The sequence below is a fragment of the Hemiscyllium ocellatum genome, chromosome 14, assembly GCF_020745735.1.
Source record: "Hemiscyllium ocellatum isolate sHemOce1 chromosome 14, sHemOce1.pat.X.cur, whole genome shotgun sequence".
NCBI lineage: Eukaryota > Metazoa > Chordata > Chondrichthyes > Orectolobiformes > Hemiscylliidae > Hemiscyllium > Hemiscyllium ocellatum.
This window is the reverse complement of record NC_083414.1, coordinates 35655617-35680576: the sequence shown is the minus strand read 5'-3', so window position 1 is coordinate 35680576 and position 24960 is coordinate 35655617. Positions and strand designations below refer to the sequence as shown.

Below are 24960 nucleotides of genomic sequence, written 5' to 3'. Positions count from 1 at the left end.
TAGCCTTGATGTAAATCTACAATAGTGAGGAGAGTGGGTTATTTGTTGGTTATATTAATTGGGATATGTCTGTTGATTACATTTTAAAAATATAAGCCATAAGTATTAAGTTAGCCTGTAGCAGTGTTTTGTAGAGCAATATGATATTTTCTGGGTCTGTAGATTGGAAAGAGCAAAATCACCTTTAGTAGAGTGATATGCTCTTCTTGATGGATGTGGGAGTTTCGAGAGAGTTTACGTTTATTGAGGGTTATATCTGCAATAAATGTCATTGGTTGCGAATCCTGTCATATCGAAGAGATTGGTTGGAGCAACAGTTAGAGGCAGTGAGGAATTTACAAGAGCTAGGGTGTGAGATGGATGGCAGTTATAGAAAGGGAGAAAAGCTGCGAATTCAGTCAGGTGGATGGGTTACAAAAAGAAAGTACAGGAGTCTTCTGTGGCTATCCCCATTTCAAGCAAGTATTATGTTTTGGAAAATATAGAGGGTGATGGATTTTCAGGAGAATGTAGCACAAACAGCCAAGTGTCTGGTATTGAGACTGGCTCTAATGTAATGAGGGGTACATTAGGTTCCAAGTAATCGACTGTGTTAGGGACTCTTTAGTTAGAGGTACAGACAGATGTTTCTGTGGCCAGCAGTGAAAAATCAGAATGGTGTGTTGCCTCCCTAGTGCCAGGCTCAAAGATGCCTCAGAGGGTGCAGAATGTTCTCAAAGGGGAGAGGGACCAGCAAGAGGTCATTGTATACATTGGAACCAACAACATAGGAAGTGAAAAGGATGAGCTTCTGAAGGGACAATATAAAAAGTTAGGCAGGAATTTAAAAAGGAAGTCCTCAATGATAGTAATATCTGGATTACTCCCAGTGCTATGAGCGAGTGAGGGCAGGAATATGAGGATAGAACAGATGAATACGTGGCTGAGGAATTGATGTATGGGAGAAGGATTCACATTTTTGGATCGTTGGAATCTCTTCTGAGGTAGAAGTGACCTGCACAAGAAGGATGGATTGCACATGAATTGGAACGGGACTAATATACTGGCAGGGAGATTTGTAAGAGCTGCTTGGAAGGATTTAAAATAGTAAGGTGGCGGGGCGGGGTGGGGTGGAGAGGGTGGGATCCAGGGAGATAGTGAGGAAAGGGATCAATCTGAGACTGGTACAGTTGAGAAAAGAAACAAGTCAAACAGTCAGGGCAGGCAGGGACAAAGCAAACAAGATAGGACTGATAAATTGAACTTTTTTGGATCACCATCTCTCCACCCTGGAGGCTCCCTGCCTCCATTCCTGATGAGGGACTTTTGCCCAAAACATCGATTTTCCTGCTCCTCGGATGCTGCCTGACCGGCTGTGCTTTTCCAGCACCACACTGATATAAACTCTGGTTTCCAGCATCTGCAGTTCTCACATCCAGGGAAGTTATTTGGGTGGAATTGAGGAATAAGAAAGGGATGATCACCTTATTTGGATTGAATTATAGGCCCTTTAATAGTCAGTGGGAAATTGAGAAACAAGTTTGTAAGGAGATTTCAGTTATCTGTCAGAATAATAGTGTGGTTATGGTAGGGGATTTTAACTTTGCAAACAAAACCTGGGACTAACATAGTGTTAAGGGTTTAGATGGAGAGGAATTTAAGTGTGTACAAGAAACTTTTCTGATTCAGTATGTGGATGTAGCTACTAGAAAGGCGCAAAACTTGACCTACTTTTGACAAATAAGGCTAGGCAGGTGACTGAGTTGTCAGTGGAGGAGCACTTTGGGGCCAGCGACCATAATTCTATTAGTTTTAAAACAGTGATGAAAAGGATAGACCAGATCTACAGTTGAAGTTCTAAGTTGGAGTAAGGCTTATTTTGACGGGTATTAGGCAAGCACTTTCAAAAGCTGATTGGGACCAGATGTTCACAGGTAAAGGGACGGCTGGAAAATGGGAAGTCTTCAGAAATGAGATAACAAGAGTCAGCAGACAGTATATTCCTGTTAGGGTGAAAGGAAAGGCTGGTAGGTGTAGGGAATGCTGGATGACTAAAGAAATTGAGGGTTTGGTTAAGAAAAAGAAGGATGCATATGTCACGTATGGACAGGAGAGATTGAATGAATCCTTACAGTATAAAAGCAAAAGGAGTATACTTAAGAGGGAGATCAGGAGGGAAAAAAGGGGACATGAAATAGCTTTGGCAAATATGGTTAAGGAGAATCCAAAGGGTTTTTACAAGTACATTCAGGACAAAAGGTTAACTAGGGAGCAAATAGGGTCCCTCAAGAATCAACAAGGCTGCCTATGTGTGGAGCCACAAGGTACTAAATGAGTAACTTGCATCAGTGTTTACTGTGGAAAAGGACATGGAAGATATAGAATGTGGGGAAATAGATGGTGACATTTTGAAAAATGTCTGTATTACAGAGATGGAAGTGCTGGATGTCTTGAAACACACGTGGATAAATCCCCAAGACCTGATCAGGTGTACCCCAAAGTCTGTGGGAAGCTAGCGAAGTGATTGCTGGGATGAGATATTTGTATCATCGTAGTCACAGGTGAAGTGCCAGAAGACTGGAGGTTGGCTAATGTGGTACCATTATTTCAGAAAGATGGTAAGGACTAGCCAGAGAACTATAGACCAGTGAGCCTTACTTCGTTGGTGGGCAAATTGTTGGAGGGAATCCTGAGGGACAGATGTGCATATATTTGGAAAGGCAAGGACTGATTAGGGATAGTCAACATGGCTTTGTGCATGGGAAATCATGTCTCATGAACATGATTGAGGTTTTTGAAGAAGTAACAAAGAAGATTGATGAGGGCAGAGTGGTAGATGTGATCTGTATGGACTTCAGTAAGGCATTCAAAAGGTTCTCAGTGGAAGACTGGTTAGTAAGGTTAGATCTCATGGAATACAGGAGAACTAGCCATTTGGATACAGAACAGGCTCAAAGGTAAAAGACAGAGGGTGGATGTGGAGGGTTGTTTTTCAGACTGTGACCAGTGGAGTGCCACAGGATCAGTGCTGGGTCCCCTATTTTTCATTATTTATATAAATGATTTGGATGTGGACATGGGAGGTATAGTTAATAAATTTGCAGATGACACCAAAATTGGAGGTGTAGTGGACAGCAAAGATTACAACAGGATCTTGATCAGATGGGCCAATGGGCTGAGAAGTGGCAGATGGAGTTTAATTCAGATAAATGTGAAGTGCTGCATTTTGGGAAAGCAAATCTTAGCAGAACTTATACACTTAATGGTAAGGTCCTAGGGAGTGTTACTGAACAAAGAGACCTTGGAGCGCAGGTTCATAGCTCCTTGAAAGTAGACACAGGTCGATTGGTTAGTGAAGAAGGCATTTGGTTTGCTTTCTTTTATTGGTCAGAGTATTGAGTATAGGAGTTGGGAGGTCATGTTGCAGTTATACAGGACATTGGTTAGGCCACTTTTGGAATATTGCGTGTAATTCTGGTCTCCATCTATCGGAAGGATGTTGTGAAATGTGAAAGGGTTCAGAAAAGATTTACAAGGATGTTGCCAGGGTTGGAGGACTTGAGCTATATGGAGAGGTTGAATAGGCTGTGGCTGTTTTCCCTGGACCATCGGAGGCTGAGGGGTGACCTTAAAAAGGTTTACAAAATTATGAAGGGGCATTGATAGGATAAATAGACAAAGTCTCTGTCATGGGGAGGGAGTCCAGGACTGGAGGGCATAGGTTTTGGGGTGAGAGGGGAAAGATATAAAAGAGATCTAAGGGGCAACATTTTCAAGCAGAGGGTGGTACGTGTATGGGATGAGCTGCCAGACGAAGTGGTGGAGGCTAGTTTAAAAGGCATAATTTAAAAGGCATCTGGATGGGCATATGAATAGGAAGGGTTGAGAGGGATATGGGCTGGGTGCTGGCAGGTGGGACAAGATTGGGTTGGGATATCTGGTCGGCATGGATGTGTTGGACTGAAGGGTCTGTTTCTATGCTGTACATCTCTATGACTCTGTGTTTCTCTAAAATCTGTTCAGGGTTCATGACAGTGTCAGACTAGGGTAGCTTATACAATTTCATAATGATTTTTAACTTTGGTTTGCAGGTGTTTTTGCCCAATTTTCTTCCACATTCAGATGCTTTGGGAACTTGTGTTACTAGGAGAACCTCTTGTTGTTATGGCACCATCACCTGCTGAGTCATCAGAAACCGTTCTGGCCTTGGTTTGGTAAAAGAATCATTTTGTTGATAAAACCTTACAAATGATATATCAGACCTTTCTTGTAATATACTGTTGTGACTTTTCAATGAACTTAACATTATATATACCTTTCACTATGATGCAAATTTTGTGTTCTTCCTGATGATGACAGTTGTGTGGTGTTTCGAAAGGTTGGGTTGGGAGAATGAAGGAATTGAGGTGTTGAGGGGTAAGGTCCAGGGGTATCATGTGTGATGGGTTGGTGATTCAGTTTCACAGTTACCCTGGATATAGGGTCATTTTTTTAAATCCTCTCTTTTCCTGAGTACATAGTACCTTAAATGAGTTGGAAATTTCCCATATCTCCGCCTTTAATGGACTTAAATGAATAGTTCCAGACATTGAAATTTCCTTGGGGCAATTCCTGCAGTCAGATGAATCATTATTTCCATGTGGTCCCAACACATGGCCATATCTACCCTGAAAAAACTGTCACATGGCCATCAAAATTTCTGAGCCAGGGTTGGATTTTTGAATTGATTATGACTCTTCTTTTAGAACTAAAAAGTTTGCCTTTGTTTGAGATTTCCAGCATCCACAATATTTAGCTTAAATTTTGGCATAATTGAATAGTTTTTTTCTGTTCCATATAAAAAATGATTTTTTTTATATAAAGTCCATAGACAGAAGATTGCAGTATAGGTAAAAATATATTTATCTTACAGTGCTCAACCCTTTTAAAGAAATTATGTGGAGGTACCAATGTTGGACGGTGGTGAACAAAGTTAACAGTCACACACAAAACCAGGTTACAGTCCAACAGGCTTATTTGTAAATACTAGCTTTCTGAGCACTGCTCCTTCATCAGGTGACTCTTAGGGCAGCATTATAAGACACAGAATTTATAGACATACACACATACACCCACACCCACAGGTTTATACTTTGACACACTCACATGCACACACTCCTTGTCCTTCACATGCACACGCACACACAGACAAGTCTATGGGGTGAATTTGCATTTGCAGAATTGTATTTGCAGATACATTCTATTTTTGCCAAAAAGCACTCAATCTGCAGGCAGTCAATCCAAATAATATTTTATAAATTCCGACTTTGGAAACAAAACCAGTCAGGCTCAAAGTTGGGATACAGATAGACTCTAACCTCACATCTTTAATACATTGTCTGAGCTGAGGTGTCATTTTTTTTAATAAAACTTTATCTCAAGAATGTGACTTGAAAGAAGTTCTGGGATTTACTATATTAAAGAACTGAAACCTGCAACCCATTTTAAAAGATGAAATACTTCACGGCAATCTAGGTTGGTTCAAGAGATCATTTTAATTGCATGACACTGACCTTTTGCAATAAACTCTGTGTCTATGATCCTGCCCCATTATTTACCTGATGAAGGAGCAGTGCTCTGAAAGCTAGTATCCCCAAATCAACTTGTTGGACTATAACCTGTTGTTGTGTGATTTTTAACTTTTGAGGGCACTAATGAGAGTGTTGCTGAACAAAGAGACCTTGGAGTGCAGGTTCGTAGCTCCTTGAAAGTGGAGTCGCAGGTAAATAGGATAGTGAAGAAGGCGTTTGGTATGCTTTCCTTTATTGGTCAGAGTATTGAGTACAGGAATTGGGAGGTCATGTTGTGGCTGTACAGGACATTGGTTAGGCCACTGTTGGAATATTGCGTCCAATTCTGGTCTCCTTCCTATCCGAAAGATGTTGTGAAACTTGCAAGGGTTCACAAAAGATTTACAAAGATGTTACCAGGGTTGGAGGATTTGAGCTATAGGGAGAGGCTGAACAGGCTGGGACTGTTTTCCCTGGAGCGTCTGAGGCTGAGGGGTGACCTTTATAGAGGTTTACAAAATTGAGGGGCATGGATAGGATAAATAGACCAAGTCTCTTCCCTGGTGTCGGGGAGTCCAGAACTAGAGGACATAGGTTTAGGGTGAGAGGGGAAAGATATAAAAGAGACCTAAAGGGCAACTATTTAACACAGAGGGTGGTACTTGTATGGAATGAGCTGCCAGAGGATGTGGTGGAGGCTGGTACAATTGCAACATTTAAGAAGCATTTGGATGGGTATATGAATAGGAAGGGTTTGGAGGGATATGGGCTGGGTGCTGGCAAGTGGGACTAGATTGGGTTGGGATATCTGGTCGGCGTGGATGGGTTGGACCGAAGGGTCTGTTTCCAAGCTGTACATCTCTGACTCTAATTACAAAACACACAATTGTAATTTGGTGCTTCTCCATTGACACAAGCCGACTGAACAAAAATAATTGTTTGTCAGAGAGGGAAGAGCAATTAGAAACCTAATAATAATGTACAAAAACAGTACACGATAAAAATGTTTCAATTTCTTAAACTACATTTGGAGTCTGTGAAGTAAGGTGAACATTTTACTACTTGTTTCTAAAAATTATTTTTACTGGTTTCAAGTTAATTTTTGTTTTGAAAAGTGCTGCACAAATGTTACATTTTGAATTGCACAAATTTTATTTGTAGGGATTAAGCTGTTGTCATGTAATTTGTTGAATTTCAATAAAAGAACAGTTCATTTTAATAGAGTTACAGTTATATCCAATAATTAAGATTTCATGCCGAATTACCAGGTAAAAATGTGCTTCTCAGTAGTTCATTTGGTGGCCTCTTTCACAGCTGTGTCTCCCCGTTGAAATACTGCAGCGATTTCAGGCCATACTTTACTATCCATGACAGCGAATTTAAAGAATACACCACCAGGACACAGGCCCCGTGAGTGCAACATCTTGTCAATTTCACAATGTCTTTCATAATTGTAATACTCAGGACTTGGATAACTACAATTTTTTTTGATATTAAGAAAACCTATTTCGTTACTTTTTTGTTTATGTAGACCATCTGTGATTCTTGGAGTGACCAATCCTTTCTTTGCTAAAACATTACAACACTGGCCTCACATTATCCGAATCGGGGACATGAAGCCAGCAGGTAAGTTTGTACTTGGACAATATCTTTTAAGATTTCACTTTTTCACCTTTCTTAGAAATATTTTCATCAATGTTGTACTATATTTAACAGTTTTTCACTGTCCTGGATTTTTTAAATTCTTTTCCATTGTCATCCATTTAATTTTGATGAAGATAATACCGCACCTCATTTTGCTCCTATTTCCACATTTGGGCAACCTATGCAACATTATGCACAAAGTGAAATGGTGGAGTCTTGCTCATTTGTTTCCATGCATCTACCAATGTCACCCTGTTGACCATTGATGATTACAGTATCTGACATTTCATAAGTATGGGAGATTCCAGGACATAGACTTAGATCAAACCATTCTGTAATATAGGTTTATTGAGAACTCTGTTCTCTCTTTTTGGGTTGAAAACACTGTTCTGGAATGAATTTTTTTGATTAAAGAAGAAAACCTTTCACAGAGTAACCACTAGCCTCTTGCATTTAAAACAAAAACTGAAATCGCTAGAAAAACATCAATAGGTCTAGCAGCATCAGTTGAGAGAGAGAGAGACAAATTCATGTTTTGAGTCTGAAGAGTCACGACAAATTAAAATTTAACTTCTGTTTCTCTCTCCACAGATGCTACGAGACTTGCTGAGTTTCTCCTCCACTTCTTTTTGTTGCAGATCTCCAGCATCTGCAGTGCTTTCCTTTTACACAGTTGCACCTATTTTGAAATCCAAAATCTTTTTTTAAAAAACAAGATAGTTATATGTAAATCTCTCACGATTAGTCAAGCTTTAGAATAATACCTTGAATATATGTGCCTTTATGCTTAGTTAACCTATGGAACAACTTTGTGTTTAACTTATTGATACTCCAATGTCACTCTGTTCTTCTACCCCAACCCCATGGTTTGCCTTCCAGATCATTCGCAACTTTCATATTCTTATTAGCAAACAAACTAATTGACATATATCTGTGTTCAATCTATGACCTGATTCATCTGTCTGTAATCAAAATGATTGCTCTATAAATTGAAATATTAGACATTACAACATCAATTCTCCTGGTTACAAAGATGCACTGAAAAGCCTAATGTTGAGACAGTTTCAGAACAAAAATGGACTTATTTATATAAAATAAACCATATTCAGCTTTCACAGCGAGAAAATCAATTGTCTTATTCTCCTCAGTTATGGAACACTATAGAGACACTGTTTACCGTTGCTTTAATGATCTGTTCCTTTTTTGTAGCTTCAAAGCTAAACCAATTCAGAATTTTAAAACAGCATCTGTTTTTTGCATTCTAAAGCACAATCTACTCTGTGCCTGAGAGAAAGAAATATGTAAAATTAGTTCTGTTGAGAACAAGTTGTCTGTAAGATCCAGAGGGGGAACTTGGTGCAAAGAACTGATCAGGTAGGTAAAAACAATTACTTCAGATGCTGGAAACCAGATTTTGGATTAGTGGTGCTGGAAGAGCACAGCAGTTCAGGCAGCATCCAAGGAGCAGCAAAATCAACGTTTCGGGCAAAAGCCCTTCATAAGGAATAAAGGCAGAGAGCCTGAAGCGTGGAGAGATATGCTAGAGGAGGGGGGGGGTGGGGAGAAAGTAGCATGGTGTACAATAGGTGAGTGGGGAGGGGATGAAGGTGATAGGTCAGGGAGGAGGGTGGAGTGGATAGGTAGAAAAGAAGATAGGCAGGTAGGACAAGTCATGGGGTCAGTGCTGAGCTGGAAATTTGGAACTAGGGTGAGGTGAGGGAAGGGGAAATGAGGAAACTGTTGAAGTCCACATTGATGCCCTGGGATTGAAGTATTCCGAGGCGGAAGGTGAGGCGTTCTTCCTCCAGGCTTCTGGTGGTGAGGGAGCGGCGGTGAAGGAGGTCCAGGACCTCTGTCCTCGGCAGAGTGGGAGGGGGAGTTGAAATGTTGGGCCACAGGGCGGTGTGGTTGATTGGTGCGAGTGTCCCGGAGATGTTCCCTAAAGCGCTCTGCTAGGAGGCGTCCAGTCTCCCCAATGTAGAGGAGACCGCATTGGGAGCAACGGATGCAATAAATGATATTGGTGGATGTGCAGGTTAAACTTTGGATGTGGAAGGCTCCTTTAGGGCCTTGGATGGAGGTGAGGGAGGTGTGGGCGCAGGTTTTGCAGTTCCTGCGGTGGCAGGGGAAGGTGCCAGGATGGGAGGGTGGGTTGTAGGGGGGCATGGACCTGACCAGGTAGTCACGGAGGGAACGGCCTTTGTGGAAGGCGGAAAGTGGTGGGGAGGGAAATACATCCCTGCTGGTGGGGTCTTTTTGGAGGTGGCGGAAATGTCGGTGGAAGATTTGGTTTATGCGAAGGTTGGTAGGGTGGAAGGTGAGCACCAGGGGCATTCTGTCCTTGTTACGGTTGAAGGGGTGGGGTCTGAAGGCGGAGGTGCGGGATGTGGATGAGATGTGTTGGCGGGCATCTTTAACCATGTGGGAAGGGAAATTGCGGTCTCTAAAGAAGGAGGCCATCTGGTGTGTCTGTGGTGGAACTGGTCCTCCTGGGAGCAGATACGGCGGAGGCGGAGGAATTGGGAATACAGGACGGCATTTTTGCAAGAGGTAGGGTGGGAAGAGGTGTAATTCAGGTAGCTGTGGGAGTCGGTGGGTTTGTAAAAAAAAAATGTCAGTGTCATGTTGGTCGTCGTTAATGGAGATGGAGAGGTCCAGGAAGGGGAGGAAGGTGTCAGAGATGGTCCAAGTAAATTTAAGGTCAGGATGGAATGTGTCGGTGAAGTTGATGAATTGCTCAAGCTCCTCGTGGGAGCATGAGATGGCGCCAATGCAGTCATCAGTGTCGCGGAAGAAGAGGTGGGGAGTGGTGCCGGTGTAATTACGGAAGATCGACTATTCTATGTAGCCAACAAAGAGACAGGCATAGCTGGGGCCCATACATGTCCATGGCTACCCCTTTGGTCTGGAGGAAATAGCAAATTTTACTATTGAGTTGAGAACATCTTTTCAATATGGTACAGAAAGTGAAGCACCAGCTATGAAGCTGAATAATAGATGTGCCCTCAGTGAGACAAGAAACCATCTTCTTGCAAAACAATTCTCTACACAATGATATGTTTGTCATAATGATCCTCTCTGGCAAGAGCTAATTAACACTGCAAGACTTCAAAGCAAAGTTATACTCTTTTAAAAAAAACCTACCGCTATTTACACAGAACTTCTAACATTGTGAAGCATCTTTAGGTACTTCACAGGACAATTATCAAACAAAACTTAGTAGTCAACAATATAAAAAGATTTTGAGACAGATATCGAAAACCTTGGTCAAATTGGAAAATACTGTGCCTAAAAGGAAGAGCGTGCGAGAGAGAAAAAAGTAGAGAATTGGGGATACTTATGATTTAGGCAACTGAAAACATGGCCGCCAATGGAGGAGTGATTAAAGATAGGGGATGCAGAAGATGTCAGAAGTAAAACAGCCTAGAGAGCTATCGGGCTAGAGAAGGCTTCAATCCTCTCCAGTTATAAAGCTATGAAAGGATCTGGTTATAAGGTTGAGAATGTAATTGAGCTTTAATCTTAATGTTGACGAATTCAGAATCTTGCCTCAGAGAAATATATGCACAGTTTAAAGTAATCAACTCTGTAAACAGTGTCAAAATCTATTGTGGCATAGATTTCCTGTTCTGTTATGTGCATAATTGATTCTCCAATTTCCTCTTGAGAAATGGGCATGGCCTTCTGTAGTACTTAACCATACAAAATCAGATTTATTATCACTGATACACTTCTGCAGAGGATGGTACTGTATTCTAAGATTGCAAAGAAAAGACAATAGTAATTTTTTTGTCAGTGTTGATCATAGTGACCATCCAAGCCATAGCAGTGGTTTATTATTTACCTGATGTTTTGGAAACTATTGTCAATAGAATTCCAATGCAAGTGCAATAATATAATGAACTAATCATATCTACAATTTAGTGTTGTTATGAAATTATTGCCACAGTAATCAATCATTGCAGCCGAAACTCTGATATGGAAACTACGGCGTTCAGTTGACAGTGTAATTCTATAAAGTTTTACACAGAGCTTCGAACAGGAGAAAGTGAGGACTGCAGATGCTGGAGATCAGAGTCAAAACATGTGTGAAGAATAATTACTTGGGACAAATTACAAAGGGGTGCCACGTGCTGTAGAAGCATACTTTCATTCGAAGTTGGTGATTTTGGGGAGAAAAACAGGAAAGAATAATGAGAAAATTAGAGACATAAAAAGTAAAATTTCGAGGAGCAGGTGTTTCTGGTTTTGTCATTTTTTTTCTTGCTAAGAAAAGTGCCCATTTTGTTAGGGAAATTGTGTAATTTTTAATCAGCATGGTGTTGAATTATTTATACAACAAAATTCTCCTTACTTTTGTTCTATTATAGGTGATATTCCAAAACAGGTCAAGGTGAAGAAATTGAAAAATCTGAAGACTTTGGACTCAAAGCCTGGTTAAAATATTATTTATTATATTTAACTGATTATGTTATAAAGGGATAAATTGTCATCTTGTTAAGCTTAATCATGAAAACAATAGTTACACCTTGAACTGGGGACAAAACAACTCATTTTATTAGTGGACACTGATGTGGGAGGGAAGAGAGGGGGTGAAGACTGAAATGCGTGACAGACTTATCAACTACAATGCTGGGAATCCTGAGTTGAGGAAGAAGGTGGACATTTCAGAGACCTCCTTGTCGACAAATGACAATGAATGTGGATTTTGGTACGTGGTGAGAGCAGCTCTCTGTGGAACGTTGTCTCACCAGCACCTGGCCCATCTCCGAGTCCTCCCTACCTTGACATCTTTGTTTCCATTTCTACAGATAGGTTGGCCACTACAAATCAAATAACTCTCCCAAATAACTCTGCTTCCTGTGAAGTCTCTATTCCATTCTACCAATTCTTCCAACTTGAACACATCTGTTCTGATGCCACTTTCAACAAGGGGCCTCCGAAATATCCACCTTGTTCCTCAACTAAAAATTCCCTTGCACCACAGTTGACAGGGCTCTTAGCTGGGTCTGACCCCTCTCCTGCACTTCAGGCCTCACGCCTCTCTTCTCTTCCACATCAGTGATAGGGTCTTCTTTGTCCTTACCTACTATCCCACCAATATCCATATCCAAAGGATCATTAGCTGCCATTTCTACCAACTTCAGTGGGGTGATACCTCCACACAAAAATGTCCCTCCCCTCTCCTGTCAGCCATGCCCTGGACACACATCCCCAACATCTCACAGACCCCACACACACACACACACACACACACTCTTCCACCTCCAAACACACACTCACTTCCCCCACCCCCCCCCACACTCTCATCCCCCCACACGCACCCACACATTTCGGCCCCACACATTCCCCAGACACACACCCACACCCCACACACCACCACCACCACTCCCCCCTTCCACCCCAGCCCAACACACTACGCCCACTCCCCCTTCCCCCACTTCCCTCCTCCCCTTCTCCCCTCCTCCCCCTTCTACTCTCCTCCCCTTCCTCCCCTTCTCCCCTACCCTCACCTCACCCCACCCCACCCCACTCCCCCTTCCACCCCCACCCCACCCCACTCTCCCTTCCCCCCACCCCACTCCCCCTTCCCCCCCCACCCCACTCCCCCTTTCCTCCCCTTTCCTCCCCAACCCCACTCCCCCTTCCCCCCCCACTCCCCCTACTCCCCTTTCTTCACCAACTCCACTCCCCCTTCCTCCCCCTTCTTCCTCACCCCCACTCCCCCTTCTTCCTCACCCCCACTCCCCCTTCTTCTCCACCCCCACTCCCCCTTCTTCCCCCATCCCACTCCTTCCCCCCACTCCACTCCCCTTTCCTTCCCCCACACCCCACTTCCCCCCCACATCCCCCTCACACACATCCCCGCAACACACACACACACACACACACACACACCGACCCCCTCCACACACACACACACACCGACCCCCTCCACACACACACACACACACACACACACACACACACCGACCCCCTCCACACACACACACACACACACACACACACACACACACACACACCCCGCCCCCACCCACACACATCGCCCCCCCCTCACGCACCCACACACATCGCCCCCCTCACCCCCACACACATCACCCCCCCTCACCCACACACACACCGCCCACTCACACACACACACACATACACACACACACACACACACACCGCCCCCCCCCACACACACACACACCGCCCCCCCCCACACACACACACATCGCCCCCACACACACACACACACACACACACACACACCGCCCCACACACACATCGCCCCCCTCACACACCCACACACACCGCCCCCCCACACACACATTGCCCCCCCCACACACACCCACACACAGCGCCACACACACACAGCCCCACACGCACATCGCCCCCCTCTCACACACATATTGCCCCCCACACACTCACTCTCTCTCTCTCTCTCTCTCTCTGTCTCTCTCTCTGTCTCTCTCTCTCTCTCTCTCTCTCTCTCTCTCTCTCTCTCTCTCTCACTCACTCACTCACTCACACACACACACACACACACACACACACACACACACACACACACACACACACACACACCGCCCCCCCCCACACACACACACCGCCCCCCACACACACACACACCGCCCCCCCCCCCCCCACACACACACACACCCCGCCCCCACCCACACACATCGCCCCCCCCTCACGCACCCACACACATCGCCCCCCTCACCCCCACACACATCACCCCCCCTCACCCACACACACACCGCCCACTCACACACACACACACACACACACACACACACACACACACACACACACCGCCCCCCCCCCACACACACACACACCGCCCCCCCCCACACACACACACATCGCCCCCACACACACACACACACACACACACACACCGCCCCACACACACATCGCCCCCCTCACACACCCACACACACCGCCCCCCCACACACACATTGCCCCCCCCACACACACCCACACACAGCGCCACACACACACAGCCCCACACGCACATCGCCCCCCTCTCACACACATATTGCCCCCCACACACTCACTCTCTCTCTCTCTCTCTGTCTCTCTCTCTGTCTCTCTCTCTGTCTCTCTCTCTCTCACACACACACACACACACACACACACACACACACACACACACACACACACACACACACACACACACCGCCCCCCCCCACACACACACACCGCCCCCCCCCCACACACACACACACACCCCTCCCCACGGGCGAACGCATCCCCCTCACGCGCACACATTCTCCCCCCTCTGCGCGCGCACACATTCCCCCCCCCCACACACACACACCCACATCCCCCTCACCCCCCCCCATGTGTGCACGCACGTACATGCTCGCACATGCACACACCTCCCATTCACGCCCCTCACCATTTGTACATTGGCGAAACAAGGTTTGGATTGGATGGCTGATTCACAGAACACCTTTGTTCAGTTTATAGAATACACCTTGAGCTTCCAGTTGTTTACTACGTTAACAGATCACTGTGTTCCCTGTTGAGAATGTGACGTTCGAAAAGCACAGCACGTCAGGCAGCATCCGAGGAGTAGGAGAATCGACATTTTGATATACCTATTGCTTTCTCAGCTACCTCCTATCCCCTCTTCCCAACCCCTATCCCTCTCCCATTTATCTCTCAGCCCCTGGCCTACAAGCCTCATTTCTGATGAAGTGCCTATGCCTGAAACGTCTAGTCTCTTACTCCTGGGATGCTGCCTGACTTGCTGTGCTTCTGCAGCACCACTCTGTGCTCTGATCTCCGACATGTGTATTCTCCTGCTGTGTTCCCTAACCAACATCTCTTCCTCAGGTTTGCTGTAGTGCTCCAGTGAAGCTCAGCACAAGCTGGAAGAACAGTGCCTCATTTTCCGCTTGCGAACTCTACAGCTTTTCAGACTCCATATAGAGTTCAACAATTTTTGGGCTTGAGGCACCTTCTCCCATATCTTACCTCAATCCCCACACACCGGGCCGTGTTATCACATGGTCTTCTATTACGCACAAGCCATTGTTTGCAACTAATAGGCCCCACATATAGCTAGTTATTCTCCTCGGCTTATCATTATCCATTCCTTTGTCCAACTGTTCTCCTGTCTCTTTCGGCTCTCTCTCCGCCCATCACACACTCTTACCCTCTCCTCAAACCATAAATTCTGCATAAAATCAACTTTTTCCCAGCTATCATCAGTTCAAAGGAAGGGTCATTGGATCTGGAATGTTAACTCTGATTTCTTTCCACAGGCGCTGCTGAGCTTTTCAGCAATTTCTGGTTTTGTTTCTGATTTCCAGCATCCATAGTTCTTTTGGTTTTCATTTTATTGTTATTTAGCTATCGCTACCCTGCTGACTTATTTTTATTGCACACTTGTATTATTTTAAGCTTTTAAATTTCATCCTGGTTTTGGAGAAATAATGAGCTGAAAATGTGTTGCTGGTTAAAGCACAGCAGGTTAGGCAGCATCTCAGGAATAGGGAATTCGACGTTTCGAGCATAAGCCCTTCATCAGGAATGATTCCTGATGAAGGGCTTATGCTCAAAACGTCGAATTCCCTATTCCTGAGATGCTGCCTAACCTGCTGTGCTTTAACCAGCAACACATTTTCAGCTGTGATCTCCAGCATCTGCAGACCTCATTTTTTACTTGGAGAAATAATGAGTCAACCCCTATCAGATGAGGATGACTAAGCCTGAGGAGGTGGTGTAAGAAGTAAAATAAATGCTCAAATAAGTTTAATAAATAATATCATGTTAAATATTTAGTGCAGAAACAAAGGAGAATGGGAAAATTGAAGTCCACAGTGTAGAAGATAAATATTGAAACATTTTACAAATTTTAAGTTTCACTTCAGTAATTTTGAGTTGAAACTTTAGTAATGAAGTTATTTCTCATATATGAAGTGTAGAAAATAAGAGTGAATTAATTCAATACAATCATGTTTGATCTTTGGTCTTTACCCCACTTACCCCATGCTTTCCATATGCCTTGATTTCCATGGAAGCATAGATCTGATTTTTAGTGGGACACACTGGCTCCGCATCCTAACAAGTGAAAGAAGGAAGCTGTGCAGAAAAAAGGTGCATTTTTAAAGGATACAGGCAGGGGATGGCAAGACTATCATCTTCCTTTCTTGCAGCTTTGCTACTGAATATGTAATTCCTAGAAATGGATGTGTCCAGTTATCATTGAAGGTTTGAGATGTTGACTGCTCCTGCGATAATAAAGGCAGCTGCAATGCTTCCCTACTGCTGTTGCTGTTTGACTTCAGCTGTGCGCCTTTTGAAGAAATTGTACAGTATAGTCATTTGAACTAGAATGTCTGACTTCAATATCGAATATAACAATTGCCACATTTTTCTATAGGTGTGTACACTTCCTATAAAACGTTCCTGAGCCGAGATGAAGAGATAATAAAACAAGTGCAGAAGGTAGGCCTTGAGAAATGAATTGTTGGATATTACTTTTCATTATTTAACTTATGCTAATTTTATCATCACATTAAAGGTTTAGCATGTAGATTCAATAATATGACTTCATCCTGATGAAATTTGGAAAGTTGAATGGACTGAAGGGTCTGTTTCCATGCTGTACATCTCTATGACTCTTAAATCACAAGCATCTCATGGAAAACTTGATCAAGAAAATGCCTGGTTTTGATCTTCTGTAAAACTCACGGACAACAATTTCTACATACGAATAGAAAATTAAAAGCTCTCCAAATTGAGTTTAGTCATTCAGAAGAGACTGTGGAACATCTAATGACAGTGTCAATTCATAAACATGAAGGCAGCCTACCAATACACTGTGCTACTCTTGATGTATTTATCTAGGCTAACCACTTGAATGTAGAGTTGTAGTGTTGCTCTATGCCTACATGAACTATATGAAGGATGAGGGGAGAACTATTGCACAGCCCACATGCAGCATAGATTTCTGAATTGTTCAGCAATGTGCTTTTGGAGAGAAACCTATACTTTATGTTGGGGTGATGCTCACTTTAAGAACTAGATTTCTTTCTCCAGGATGTGATTTCTAATAAAACACCTTGCTTTCAGAAACTGATTGTGACCAAATTGCCATGAAATAAACAATAGCAAAAGGGTCAATCAAAAATGAATAGTCGAGATTTGTTGATTGTGGGTGTGATTTTGGTCCCTGGTTTTAGAGTTTCAGTTCAGAAGAAGCAGGTAATGCCTGTTCTTATTGGGGTTCAGAAAATGAGAGGTAATCTTATTGAAACATTCAGGATTTTAAGGGACTGACAGGATAAATGCTATAAAAATGCTATAAGCAAATCTAGAATTAGAGGGCATAAACTCAGTAAGGGGTCACCCACTTAAGACAGGTGAGGATTTTTTTCTGTCAAAGGGTGGTGCCCTCAGATACTAGACTCTCCCATGAAAGGATACATCCTCTCAGCATTTACCCACTAGTGCCCCTTAAGAGTCCTATATGTTTCAATGAGACATGCAAAGAATACATGTAAAGAGTAATGAAGGTTTGGAACGCTCTTCCTCTTATGGCGGTTGATGCGAATTTAATTGTTAAATGAAATGAGGTGAAAAACTTTTTATTAATCAAGGGATATGTGCCCAAGGCATATGGAGTTACACCACAGATCAGCCACAATCTTATGGGATAGCAGAGCAAGCATGAGGGACCAAATGGCCTACTCTCCTGATCCTGTAAGACCAATTGATTCTTCTAAATTCCAATAAGTAGAGTCTCAATCTGTTTCCCTTTGTACTAGATCATCCTAGTGGACCTTCACTGAATTTCCTGCAATGATATAATATAATATCTTGCCTTAAATAAGGGAACCAAAACTACTCTCAGTACTTCAGATGTGGTCTCACTGACATCTTGTATAATTGCATTAAGACTTAACAGGTGTGTTGACAGGTCTATTTGCTATCAAGTTAGAGTACAGTGCAAAATAATGTAAAACAGGTGTTTGAAGTAAAGGAAAATATTTATGTCAGGCTTGAAAACTATTCCCTGTATGTGATCACATTTGTAAGTATAAGGGTTCGTAAGTCCCTCTTTCGTTAATCAAGGACCATTGTGTTCTTGTTTTCCAACTCCTTTGAAATAAGGGCCAACATTCTACTCACCTTTCTGATTTCCTATGTTCTATCTTTTTGTGTTTCCTTTATTCATTTACAGGATTCAAGTACGTGTTCCCCCAGTCCTTTTGTGTTGCACCTTTCTGCACTTTTTCTCAGTGTAAATAATAGTTCTTTTGTTTTGCTTTTGAAAATGAACAACCTCACATTTTCCTCAAAAATGCCCTACAATGTTTTCACCACTCAACCTATCGATATCTCTCCGTAAACTCTGTATCCCTCTTGCAACTTGCTGTTCCATCTGTTTTGTGTCATCGGTAAATTTGGCTACAGTACATTTACTTCCTTCCTCCAAGTCAAATATCTATTGTAAACATTTGTTGTCCCAGCACTGACCCCTGTGGAACCCCACTGGTTACATGTTGCCAATCTGAAAAAGAATTCCTTATCCCCACTTGCGGTTTCCTGCCCATGAGCCAATTCTCTCTCCATGCCAACATATTATCTCAAATACCATAACATCATGTATTATAACTTAACCTTTTGTGAGATACCTTATTAAATGCTTTCTGGAAGTCCAAATAGAAAACCTCTGCAGTTGCCCTTCTAGCCACTCTCGTTGAGAATTCCTCAATAAAAACTCTCATAAATTAGTCAGGCATGATTTCCCTTTCATGAAGAGATGCTGAAATACAATTTTGTTAATTTCACTAATGCAGTTATTACTCAGGCCTCACTTAAATGTTGGTGTAGTCAGCGGTTATTGTTTTGGACAATACATCTAACTTAAAGCTACAATTTGTCATGATTAAAGAACTCAATGATTGTTGAACTTTACCAGTGACGTTTGAAAATTTATTGTTTGCTAAGTTCAGATTTTCTAAATTACTATGTAATTGAAATCCTTTGCATTGTTCAGTTTACACACCCTCAATTTATGTTGTTACTGTCTCCACAGGGTATACAGCAAAAGCGACCTTCAGAAGCACAAAGTGCAATTCTTAGACGTTACCTTTTAGAACTGACACAAAGTTTCATCATTCCATTGGTAAGTTTTACATTTCATAAAAAATATTGGCTTTTTAAAATGTTGATTCTGTAGCTAGCTGTAGCACTTTAGTCTCTTGACGAGACAACCATTTGTGTATGTTTTAGCAGTGAGCTTTAACAATCTATTTAACTGAGAAGCATTGCAGCCAAACAGAATAATCATTGCCAGCAAGAGAATCAACTAATTAATATATTCTCCTTTTCCCATTCCCAAAGCCTGGGCTATTAAAACTAATTAGCATGCCTTCCAGCTACTCTGGTTTACACTCTAAAATCAGAGCAGGGATTAAACCTGGTACCTTGCATCTTCATATGGTTCACTAACTCAACTTGAACATAGATTTGAAAATAAAGTTGAGGGAAAACTCACTGGGCTTCAGTCTTCTAATATTCTGTGTAAAATGTTGTTTGATATGTCTGTGACTTTAATGTGAAGGTTGGTTGTTGATTAATTAATTGCTCTCAAGCTAAATTACTTCCGTTTCAGAGAGGCCAGTTCATGGGTGCTTGGGCTATCTTTCAGGATAGTGAAATAGCTAGGGAGCAATTAAGCCAATACTGTTGGTTCTGCTATAACGCAGTAGTCCCATTTTCATGCAACCCTGTGTTTTAAGAAAATCGCATATTAACAACACCACTTAAATGAATGGAACTGGAATCTCGTTATAATCAATATGTGCTTTAAAAGTTTGTGCTTTAGGAACAATGTTCCCAATTTGCTAATTGTGTTAGATCGAATCTGTATTAACGAAATGCCTATTACAGCAGAACGACCTGTATGTTTGCTAAATTGCTATGTCAGCATGGACTATTTAAATTTTATTTCAGGAGCGATATGTAGCCAGTTTGATGCCTTTACAAAAGAGTATTTCACCATGGAAGGTAAGAAAGCACTCAGTCAACTTTTCAGAAATCCACAATTCACTTTGATATTATTTACTGAAACTTGGATATCCTTTTCAAGTTAAGTAGTTTTCAATGAATTATTTCATTTTTGGTTCTTAGAGTCCACCTCAGTTAAAGCCTTTTAGTGAAGAAGAGTTCATGAAAACTTTGGAAAAAGCAGGGCCGCAACTAACCTCTCGTTTAAAGGGCGATTGGATCGGTCTGTACAGGTAACTACCAACAGATTTTTCTTGCTTAAGATTTGGCCGGATTCAGATATATTATCCTTTTTCCTGAACAGAAATTAGCTAAGACCTAAATAATTATTGACAACTGATAGAGAGTTTATTATCTTCAGTAAAGGGTAAAAAGGTGAAAAAGGAAGCAATGGCCTAATTGTATTATTGCGAGACTATTGATCCAAAAACTCATCTAATGTTCTGGGGGACCTGGGTTTAAAAGCAGATGGTGAAATCTGTATTCAATAAAAAATAAAACCTGGAATTAAGAATTTACTGATGACTGAAATAACTCCACAGAGACCAGTATCCCATCACCCACTACTTACACATGGAGAGTCCTTGACATTGATTCAGCTCCCTTTGGAGCCAGCTATCAGAGTGAACAGGATGTCTGACACACCTGTTCTTATCTGTCAGTCAGGGCTCCCTGATTGATTGGATCAGACTAACAGCCTTAATCAGGCAACTCATTCTATGAGGTCCACCGAGCTGACCTTGTTACAATTACTAGAGTGACTATGAAATCATGGTCGTTGGTCGGGAAAACCCATCTGGCTCACTAATATTCTTCAGGGAAGGAAATCTGCCATACACACCTGACTGGCTTACATGTGACTCCAGAGCCGTCACAATGTAGTTGACTCTCAACTGTATGCTGAAATGGCCTAAGAAATTAATCAATTGTGTCAATCATGATAAAGTCTCACAACTCTGGGTGGACCACCTGGCATTGATCTAGGCAGCGAAAATGCTGATGGCAGAAGCAGCTCTGTTGACCCTGCAAAGTCCTTTTTAACTCTTGGGATTAGTGCCATTTGGGAGAGCTGTCTCACAGACAAGTCAAGCAACAGTTTGGCATAGTCATGCTCACACAATAATCATACCTTATAATTTCCCAGGCAACACCATCACCATCCAGATCCAACCAGCCCCACCAGCAGGACAGACCTAATTGAAATTACAGCACTGTGGTTTACAATCAGGAGGGGGCGTTACCTTGGGAATCCTCAACATTGACTCTGGACCTTGTGAAGTCTTATGACTTTTAAATGTTGCAACTGTACCAGCCTCCTCCATAAATAACCCAGCAAGGGGCCCAGCAATCACTTCACTAGCTTCCCACAGAGTTTTCAGGTACACCTGATCAGGTCCTGGGGAGTTATCCACCTTAATGCGTTTCAAGACGTCCAACACGTTCACCTCTGTAATATGGACATTTTTCAAGATGTCACCATCTATTTCCCTGCATTCTATATCTTCTATGTCCTTCTGCACAGTAAACACTGATGCAAAATACTCATTTAGTATCTCCCCCATCTCCTGTGGCTACACACAAAGGCTGTGTTGCTGATCTTTGAGGGGTCCTATTTGCTTTCTAGTTACCCTTTAATCCTTAATTTCCTTAAAAACTTTTTGGATTCTCCTTCACCGTTTGCAAAAGCTATCTCATGTACCCTTTTTGCCTCCTGATTTCCCTCTTAAGTATCCTCCTCCTGCCTTTATAATCTTCTTAAGGATTCACTCGATCTATGCAGTCTATACCTGACATATGCTTCCTTCATTCTCTTATCCAAACTCTCAATTTCTCTTGTCATTCAGCATTCCCTACACCTACCAGGTGGCACGGTGGCTCAGTAATTAGCACTGCAGCCTCACAGCAGTAGGGACTCGGATTCGATTCCACCCTCGGTTGACTGTCTATGTGGAGCTTGCACATTCTTCCTGTGTCTGCGTGGGTTTCTTCCTGATGCTCTGGTTTCTTCCCACAGTCCAAAGATGTGCAGGTCAGGTGGATTGCCCATGCTAAATTGCCGGTAATGTTAGGTGCATTAGTCAGAGGGAAATGGGTCTGGGTGGGTTACTCTTTGGAGGGTTGGTGTGGACTTGGAGTCATAGTCATAGAGATGTACAGCACGGAAACAGACCCTTCAGTCCAACTCGTCCATGCCAAATAGATATCCCAATTCAATCTAGTCCCACATGCCTTGTTTGGCCGATGCGCCTGTTTCCACACTGTAGGGAACCTAATCTAATCTAAATAGGAATATACTGCCTCTGGACTCTTGTCACCTCCATTCTGAAGGCTTCCGGTTTTCCAGCCATCCCTTTACCTGTGAACATCTGCCCTCAATAGGTAAATCCACATACTGGATCAGAAAATTTTCTGGTACACATTTAACAAATTCCTCGCCATCTAAACCCTTAACAGTATGCCAGTCCTAGTCTATGTTTGGAAAGTTAAAATCCCTGACCATAACCACCCTATTATTCTTACAGGTAGCTGAGATCTCCTTACAAGTTTGTTTCTCAGTTTCCCGCTGACTATTAGGGGGTCTATAATACAATCCCAATAAGGTGATCATCCCTTTCTTATTTCTCATTTCGATCCAAATAACTTCCCTGGATGTATTTCCAGGAATATCCTTCCTAAGTACAGCTATAATGCTATTATTAAAAATGCTACTCCCACTCCTCTCTCGCCTCCCTTTCTATCCTTTCTGAAGCATTTGTATCCTGGAATATTAAGTTCCCAGTCCTGCCCATCCCTGAGTCATGTTTCTGTAATCACTATGATATCCCAGTCCCATGTTCCTCCTCATGCCCTGAGTTCATCTGCCTTCCCTGTTAGGCCTATTGCCTTGAAATAAATGCAGTTTAATTTATCAGTCCTACCTTGTTCTCTGCTTTGTCTCCAACTGTTTGACTTGCTTCTTTTCTCAACTGTACCAGTCTCCGATTGACCTCTTTCCTCACTATCTCCCTGGATTCCCCGCACCTTATTAGTTTAAATCCTTCCGAGCAGTTCTAGCAAGTCTCCCTGCCAGTATATTAGTCTCCTTCCAATTCAAGTGCATTCCTTCCTTCTTGTCCAGGTCACTTCTACCCCAGAAGAGGTTCCAATGATCCAAAAATATGCATCCTTCTCCCATACACCAGCTCCTCAGCCATGCAATGTATCAACAAACTATTACAGGCACTGAATAATGTCAAGGCTCAGGGCCCTGATAACATTTTGGCCTATAGTAATGAAGGTGCCTGCTCCAGAACCTGTTGCACTCCTAGCCAAGCTATTCCAGGAGAGATATAACACTGGCATCTACCCAACAATGTGGAAAATTACCCAGATATTTCTGTGGACAAAATGAAGGACAAATTCAGCCTGGCCAGTTACCACTCATCATTCGACACTCAAGCACCAGGAAAGTGATGGTTGATGTCATCAACAATGCTATCAAGCAGCATCTACTCCAGCAATAACCTGCTCAGTGGCAACCAGTTTGGGTTCCGCCAGGGCCACTCCACCCCCGAACTCATTACAGCTTTGGTTCACACATGGACAAAAGAGCTGAATTCTTGAGATCAAGTGAGAGTGACAGCCCTTGACATCAAGGCTGCATTTGACTGAGTATGGTATCAAAGAGCCTTAGCAAAACTGGAATTAATGGGAATCAGAGGACAAACTCTATGCCGGCTGGAGTTTTACCTGGCACTTAGGAAAATGGTTGTTGGTCGTCAGTCATCTCAGTTCCAGGATGTCTCTGCAGGAGTAGCTCAGGGTAATGTGCTCAGTCCAACCACCTTCAGCTGCTACATTAATGATTTTCCCTCCATCATAAGGTCAGAAGTGGGAACATTCACTAATGATCATAGCGTTCAGCACCATTCGTGTATCCTCACATACTGAATCACTCCATATACAAATGCATGAAACATAGAAGATAGGAGCAAGAGGAGGCCATTTGGCCCTTCGAGCCTGCTCCACCATTCAACAAATTATGGCTGACCATCAACTTCTGCCTAATAGCCTAATCCTGCTTTCTCCCCATAACCTTTGATTCAACTTCCCCCCAAGTCTACATCTAACTGCCTCTTCAATACATCAATGTTTTGGCATCAACTACTTGCTGTGGTAATGAATTCCACAGGCTCACCACTCGTTGCGTGAAGAAATGTCTCCTTATCTCCATTCTAAATGGTCTACCCTGAATCCTCTGTGATCCCTCGTTCTGGATGCACCCACCATCAGGAACATCTTCCCTGCATCAACCATGTCTAGTCCTGTTAGAATTTTATAAGTCTCTATGAGATCCCTGCTCATTCATCTGAAGTCCAGCAAAAACAATCCTAACCTCGTCATTGTGTCCTCATATCTTAGTCCTGCCATCCCCGGAATTAGCCCATAAGCCTTGCTGCACTCCCTCAAGAGTAAGAGCATCCTTCCTCAGAAAAGGAGACCAAAACTGAACACGATATTTTAGGTGTGGCCTCACCAAGGCCCTGTATAACTGCAATGACACATGCATGCTCCTGTACTTGAAACCTCTCTCATAAAGACCAGCATACCATTTGCCGCCTTTACCACCTGTTGCACCTGTATGCTTACCTTCAGCGACTGGTGCACAAGGACACCATGGTCCCGCTGCACACTTCTCTCTCCCAATTTATAGCCATTCAGGTAGTAATCTGCCTTTTTGTATTTGCTTCCAAAGTGAATAACCTCACATTTATCCAAATAATGCTGCCTCTGC

The 24960-nt window shown here is 42.9% G+C and overlaps 1 protein-coding gene across 1 annotated transcript in view; it reads left to right on the top strand.

Annotated features, from left to right (window-relative positions):
• dennd6aa (DENN/MADD domain containing 6Aa) overlaps positions 1 to 24960 on the top strand; it is a 118300-nt gene that overhangs the window by 80762 nt on the left and 12578 nt on the right. Inside the window, exons 10-17 of the mRNA XM_060835631.1 lie at positions 4071 to 4193; positions 6843 to 6938; positions 7060 to 7154; positions 11543 to 11608; positions 16552 to 16616; positions 19213 to 19302; positions 20133 to 20186; positions 20310 to 20419. Of these exons, the coding sequence (XP_060691614.1) occupies positions 4071 to 4193; positions 6843 to 6938; positions 7060 to 7154; positions 11543 to 11608; positions 16552 to 16616; positions 19213 to 19302; positions 20133 to 20186; positions 20310 to 20419 (699 nt within the window). The remainder of the gene's footprint in view (positions 1 to 4070; positions 4194 to 6842; positions 6939 to 7059; positions 7155 to 11542; positions 11609 to 16551; positions 16617 to 19212; positions 19303 to 20132; positions 20187 to 20309; positions 20420 to 24960) is intronic.